The 7,028-nt window shown below is 51.1% G+C and overlaps 1 protein-coding gene across 1 annotated transcript; it reads left to right on the forward strand.

The window, feature by feature from the left end:
* The first annotated feature begins 2,708 nt into the window (after positions 1–2,708).
* On the forward strand, positions 2,709–5,705 carry LOC120649976 (U3 small nucleolar RNA-associated protein 18 homolog). Its single transcript, XM_039926925.1, has 2 exons — positions 2,709–3,111; positions 3,744–5,705. The coding sequence occupies exons 1-2, from the start codon at positions 3,066–3,068 to the stop codon at positions 5,414–5,416; spliced, it is 1,719 nt and encodes a 572-aa protein (XP_039782859.1). The 5' UTR covers positions 2,709–3,065; the 3' UTR covers positions 5,417–5,705.
* The last annotated feature ends 1,323 nt before the right edge of the window (positions 5,706–7,028 follow it).

The following is a 7,028-nucleotide window of genomic DNA, read 5'->3' on the forward strand; positions in this document are numbered from 1 at the left end:
CTAAGAGCTGGAGGTGGAGTAACCGCTATAGCTTTTGTTGGAGACAATGTCTATATGTTAGGATATACTCTTCTGCACAAGGTGATACTTCAACCTTATCTTCAATGCAACAAGGTCCGGGTTTTAATGCCAGCAACATGGAAGGCTAGGAACAAGGGCTCACCTGTAAACTCAAGTTGATGTGTGTTCACTTGAGAGAGAAGGGCGTACAATGACACCTAAAGCCTACATTTTGAGTAGATACCTAATGGCAGACGAGTGGTTTCAATGTCAACCGAAGCCTTTTTTGGTGAAATTGTTCACACCTTTTATCGATATTTGGTGAATTATTCACACCTTGTGTGAAAACAATTGACTGGTGCCGTGCTGAAAACAAAGTTAATCTAGTATCATTGGACACACACTGGTAAACTTTCATTTCTACGATTATGATGATTTGGTTGCATTTATTTGAGTCTTTTAAAACCAGCATTATTGACCTTCTGTTGCTGCTGTGCGGATATTGCTGCTAGTAACAAGCAGTTGCAAATTTGTCGGTGTCCTGACCCGGCGGTCTGGATCCCAACTAGTGAATGCTGCGTGTTTCCTCGTCCCAGATGTTGATGCAAGAGGCAACACAGTAACGCACGGGTTTATCCTGGTTCCGGCCACGGGGCCGTACGTCCAGCAAAGGGGTGTACGAGGGCACTGTATTATTTTGCACCAGAGGTGCCTGTAGTAGGGGGGTACAGGCGTGGCGAGAGAGGGAGGGAAGCTCACAGGTCTCTGCTAGAGGAGAAGTCGATTGAGGCGAGTGCCAATATCGAGTGCTGAGAGTTGCGCTCGTGTGAGGATGATTGCGAACGTCCAAGGTGACGATCATGGCATCCCCTTTAAAGGGAAGCCCGTATCCTCCTTTTATAGTCACAAGGAGGGGCGGTGTACATGAGCAGGGGGTCTTGGGAGTCGCCGTTTTCCCCCAAATCGCGGGGGTGCAGTGGTCGAATACTGTAGGAAGTACACTGTGGGGCATGGCGTCGGGCGTGGCAGTCGTCCTGGATATCGTCCTTGGCCTTGCGGAGATGGCGCCGGCGTCCTGCCAGCCCCAGCGGGCGGTGTGGTCGTTGCTGTACGGTGTACAGTCCTCCAGATGTGGCGTGATGGCACTCCGTGGGCCTTGCAGGTCAGGGTCTTGCGTACACCAACGGTAGCGGGACACGCGGCGGTCCCGGACCCCTCTGGACGTAGTGCTGGCGTGTGCACTAAGGAGGTCCGGGACTCCGGCTGCGTGTGCTGAGCGTCCCTCCTTGAGGGGCGCGTGGCGACACCGGACCCCTTCCCGAGCAGGGGGCGGGTCCGGGGCCATACGTGTGGTGAGGTGGAGTTCGGTCAGCCGGAGTTGGCAGAATAGTATCGAAAACTGTGCCGAGCACGTCTCGTCCCGCGTCGCAGGTACCCACAGTGCCGCCACAGCGTCCGGGATGGCGGAGCAGTGGCCGGAGTTGGCGGACGGGACTCCGGTCACAGCCACTGTGGGGAATGGCGGCCTGACGCCGTCTGTCCCGGGTGCTGTGGAGGGGTGGTTGGCATTTAATGCCCCCGTACGATGGGCGGGTGAGCGGAAGGGCCGTTTGTCCTTTACGTCGACGGGTGGTCTCGAGCGAGGCGGAGATACGGGGCGCAGTCGAGGGTCTCGATGGGAGCCCTCGAGCGAGGCGGAGATCGCTCCGCGGGTTCGTGGAGGGTGCGGATGGGCCGCATGCTGGGCTTCTTTGAGTCCTTTCCTTTCTTCCAGATTGGAAGGTGGCCGTGGGCCTTCGTGGGCCCAGTTGGCTAATATGTGTTTTGTGTTTTTAGGGTGATCTTAGTACCCCGATTAGGGTGTCCCTAATCGTGGTACCCGATAAAATTGAAATGGATAAGTTGGCAGACTCATATGCTTATTCTTATTCTTTTTGTTCCGTGAAAATGGAATATTCCATGAATTCCTCAAAACGAGGCTCATCAAAATGCAAAATCTAAGACTACTAATAAAATAAGAAACAAATTGAACTATTAAATTATTTCCCTCAAATATCCAACTGATTGACTAATTTTTTATAACGTACTCTATTTTTCTTTGCCAAATAAGCCAACAAACGTTGACGTTTTCCCAAAAGTCTTCGTAGGCCTCTTTTCGATGATTTTTTTTTTGTGTGTAATTCCAAATGCGAAGCAAGTCTCTGTAGGACAGATTAAGCCTGGGATAATATTTTGGTACACTGGCCTTTGGATTAATCCTCATAATTTACTGTTATTTTATGGGCTCTGTTCTTGTTGACATACATAGAATGGACAAGTAAACAATGTAGACTGTGTAAACACTGATGTAGAGTGTGGACAAGAGCTTCGCAAGACTAGGCATAGCGATGGATTCCATCAATGTACTTGAATTATAACATAAAATTGTTTACTCCTATTCCATTAAAAATTTATGAATGATACTACTTGTTCAATGTTAACGCCTCCAGTAGTTATATTTGTGTGTTTAGAAAGACTACCTATTGTGATTTGGAGAAGATAAGATTTAAGACCGGGCCGAATAGGTCTTCTCCAGACCAATGGTCCGGCATCCTTTGAAGAGAACTCTCAGACCTACACCAACCCATGAGTAATGTAGCCCACGTCCTCGGTCCGGAAAAGGGAAAACACTTCGGCCCACCCAATCTGAAGCCCGAGCCAAACCGAAGCACTCCCCAGTCTCCCACTTCCGCACCCCCAAAGCCCTAGCGCACGCGGCGTGCGAGAGAGAGCCTTTGGCGGCGGCGGGGGCGACGCGGCAGCCGCACAAGTTCCGGTTGGTCGAGCTCGAGGAGAACGACGGCGACAACCTCGGCCCCCTCCTTCCGCCGCAGGTTGTCGCGGGCGGCCTCCGGACGGTGATCGAGTACAGCCTCGACGACTACGGCAACAAGGACAAGGTTACCACCACCACCCGCACCCGCAGCCTCGCGCACGCCCGCCTCTCCAGGAGCGCCGTCGAGCGCCGCTCGTAGGCCAAGTTCGGCGACGCCGTCAAGGGGGACGACGACGGCTCGCGCCTCACCATGGTCTCCACCGAAGAGGTCCTCCTCGAGCGCCCACGAGCCCCAGGTAGCGGCTCTTCTGTTCCCCCTCATGCGTTTCCTCCACCCTAGATCTGCCGCGTTGATCGATTTATCTCTGAAGCCATGATTAACTATAATTTGCATCGACCATGTATGATTTCCCATCATAGTGCTAATCGTGTTGTTGTTATGGACATGTGGTGTGTACACGAATTAATACTTTCGTATCACCTACCATGGAAGGGACATGCCTTCATTCTCATCCCAATTACTTCTGATGATAGTGTTACCACACACCCAGAATTAGCATTCCGCATTTTCCTGTGACTCTTCATTCTCCCTGACTGATGTCTTATGTCTAGATAATAATTCTAGCTGCTGATGAATGCTACTTTTAGTTTTAGTATATTAAAGGAACATGACCAGCTCTAAACCCTTTCTTAAATTTGTAGACAGATTGTTCTATTTCATCTCAAATACCGAATTCCATGCTGTTGTTGCTATGTTGTAGGTGTAGCAGCAACTGAAGGTGATCTCATTCTACAATAGGATTATATCCTCCTGAAATCTGAATGCAAACACACTACAAGAATCTAGCATGAGTTTTTGCTTATTACTAGTAGAAGTTTTATACATTCATGTTATGTGATTATTGACTGAATTTTGTTTTTTTGGCAGGTGGCAAGATGAGCTTGATATCCCAGAACGCCCAGAAGCGCCGCCTAGAGAAAAGTGGAGCTGATGATGGAAATGATGAGGGCATTGGCTCTCCTGTTGCTATGGATGGAGAGGTTGGGAAGGGCACCAAGTTGAAGAATCACAATAAGAAAAAGAATAAGAGGACTAAGGTGTCGAAGGCTCAGCAGAACAAAGAGGAAGAGGAGATGCAGCAGCTGGAGAGCTCGCTTTTCGGTGCCCTTTACACGCCACTGGAGTTTGGCACTGAGGTAGGGGCTGCAGTGGCAGCTCCTGACAAGGATGCGCCTTTATTCTTCACGGATAGGTCTGCTGCTGATGGTGTGGATGACTTGCCTATTTATGAGGAGGACTTGGCCCATGATGGGGAAGAAGATGAGGTAGTTATCAAGGGGAGAAAGCCTGTTTGGATAGATGAAGAAGAGGAGAGGACAGAGGTGGACATTGTGAAGGTTGCAAGGTTGAGGAAGCTGAGAAAAGAGGCTGATGAACATGTGATATCAGGGAAAGAGTACGAGGCTAGGTTGCGTGGTCAGCATGCCAAATTGAACCCCTTCACTGGTTGGGCTGATATGGACCGGAAGACTATTCCTGGCGCGTCAGATGGTGAATCTGATGATGAGGGGGGTGTTGATGATATCCTTCAGAATAATGATGAGCTTGTTGTCAAGGATACTGTTAAGCTTTTACCTGGGATGCTAGAGTTCTCAAGGCTCGTAGATGCCAATATCCAGGATCCATCGAGTGGCCCTATTAATTCAGTGCAGTTTCATAGGAATGGGCAGCTGATGCTTGCTGCTGGTTTGGACAAGCATTTGAGATTTTTCCAGATTGATGGAAAGAGAAACCCGAAGATCCAGAGCATATTTATTGGGGACTGTCCAGTACTCAAGGCTTCCTTTCTACCAGATGGCTCTGAGGTGATCCTTTCAGGCAGAAGAAAATTCTTCTACTCATTTGATCTGGTAAAAGCTGCTGTTAGCAAGATTGGACCTTTGGTAGGGCGTGAGGAGAAAAGTTTGGAGAGCTTTGAGATATCACCCGACTCAAGAACCATTGCTTTTGTCGGTAATGAAGGGTACATCCTTCTTATTTCTGCCAAGACAAAGCAGCTCATTGGAACCCTCAAGATGAACGGTAGTGTACGCTCATTGGCCTTTGCGGATGGTGGGTACCAGCTACTAAGCAGTGGTGGAGATGGGCATGTTTACCACTGGGATCTTGGAACAAGGAAGTGTATCCACAAGGCGATGGACGACGGTTCCCTGTCTGGCATTTCGCTCTGCACCTCCCGGGACAGCTCTCTGTTTGCCACAGGCTCCACCAGCGGTATTGTGAACGTGTACAAGAGGGATGATTTTCTTGGCGGGAAGAGGAAGCCACTGAAGACAATTGAGAACCTCACCACGGATGTTGGCGAAATGAAATTCAATCATGATGCCCAGATCTTGGCAATCACCTCGAGAAAGGAGAGGAATGGGATGAGGCTCGTTCACGTCCCATCCTTCAGCGTGTTCCAGAACTGGCCAGGGCCTCGGTTCAGCCTTCACTATCCCCGGTGCCTGGATTTCAGTCCAGGCAGCGGGTTCCTGTCTGTCGGACATGCTGGTGGGAAAGTTTTGCTGTACAAGCTGCACCACTATCAAAATGCCTGAGCCTGCCCTTCATAGTGTACTTGGGTAATCCATTTTTGACACTTACTAGTTTTTGAGAACTCCTGTGCCATTTGTAAGGTCAGTTATTGTCGAGTTGCCACTCGCTGATTTTGGTGCTTATCACAAGCTGGGCAATCTGCAATTGTATTTTGGTTATGCTTCTGTTGGTGAAGATTGTTGATTGGGGCGTTTCAGAAACCTTTGGGGAAACTGGCAAATACTTGTGAGAGAACTGGAGCAATGTTTTTCACTATTTTTGATGCTACATGGTGTCCACTATTTTGGTGTCGCTCGCCAGCCCCCCCTCCCACTGGAGATGAAGCTTTTTGGAGCTGAAGTTTTTCTTCTGTTGTTCTTGTTAGCTCTCTACTAGTGGTTCTGTTCCCTTAGTAGCTGCTTGGTGATAGTTTCTTTTCTGTCTGTGTGAACCTGTACCGGCAAAAGTTGGAGTCCCCAGCTGGTTTGTATCAAACTTTTTATTCGCTTTCTATATAAGCAGGAGAGAACTCTGTTTTTTTTATAAAAAAAGTCCCCCTCCCGCTGCTCTCCCCTTCCTGTCTCCCGAGTCAGTCACGCACCCGTAACCCGTTCGCCCGTTCCTCGGCCGCCGCTTCCATCCCTCTGTCCTCTCTCCTCTTCGGCGCTGGACGCCGACGCCGAACCTGCTCGCGCTGCGTGGTCCCAGCGTCTGCTGGGAGGCCAGGCTGCTCACTGGCCTGAGGATGCTGGTTGGGTCCGGACTCCACCATCCTCGCCTCCTCGTTGCTGTCTATCAGAAACTGCGCGATAGCCATGTTCCGAGCGTGGAGCTCCCTCCGTTCTAACTCCGTCAACTTCTTGGACGCTGCTCTACGCACTGCCTCGCCGTCCACCTTGCCCTCGCCGTCCATGACGCCGCAACACGGTGCTGCCGCGCCGCCTCGCCATTTGCCCTCGATCTGATCGGCCGCGTGTTAAGATCCTGTTGGGATCGAAGGGGCTTATTATAAGCACACCCGATTAAGCCCCAAATAAACCTTTTGGCCTCCAAACAGTATATACTGCTGCTCGATCGATGTGGATCTGATCGGCTGCCCCGTCCCCTCCCATCGATACTGCTGCTGTGTTAAGTATATACTGCTGCTGGCCTGCTGCTACGCGAGTCCGAGGTTGACACGAGTTCGCCGTATTCATCCGATTTAGTATCACTTTATCAGACACGCACAACAGAACATGCTACGTATTCTAATGCGGTAAAGCGAACTGCATGTGGGATAGGGTTCGCTTTACCGCGAAAATGTGCTGCAACGGGGCTCTCTATCCCTAACTATATCTTTCAGATCGTGCCTCCGCTCTCCAAATACAGAACACATAGCGACTAGATAGCGAGGAACGCTACATGCGCGGGCCCGCGCAACTAGGCGCCATCGCAACCACCGGCCGACGCGCTGCTGCCGCCACGGCCATGGGAGAATGAGTGAGGGAGGAGGAAGAAGGGCAGCGGCGGCGGAGCTCGCTCGCCCGCCGGTGGCTGGGGCGCGGGTGGCCGGCGCTCTGCTGGGGCGGCGAGGACGACGGGGCCGGCGGGGAAGAAGGACTGCTCGGCTCCTCCCTGCTGGCCCTGCGGCCCGGG

Source organism: Panicum virgatum, chromosome 9K (genome assembly GCF_016808335.1).
Source record: "Panicum virgatum strain AP13 chromosome 9K, P.virgatum_v5, whole genome shotgun sequence".
Classification (NCBI taxonomy): domain Eukaryota; kingdom Viridiplantae; phylum Streptophyta; class Magnoliopsida; order Poales; family Poaceae; genus Panicum; species Panicum virgatum.

Bases quoted from the DNA above. Each gene is read 5' to 3' on its own strand.
- LOC120649976 (XM_039926925.1), top strand. From the start codon at position 3,066: ATGGTCTCCACCGAAGAGGTCCTCCTCGAGCGCCCACGAGCCCCAG. The intron at 3,112-3,743 runs GTAGCGGCTCTT...TTTTTTTGGCAG, and splicing joins CGAGCGCCCACGAGCCCCAG to GTGGCAAGATGAGCTTGATA.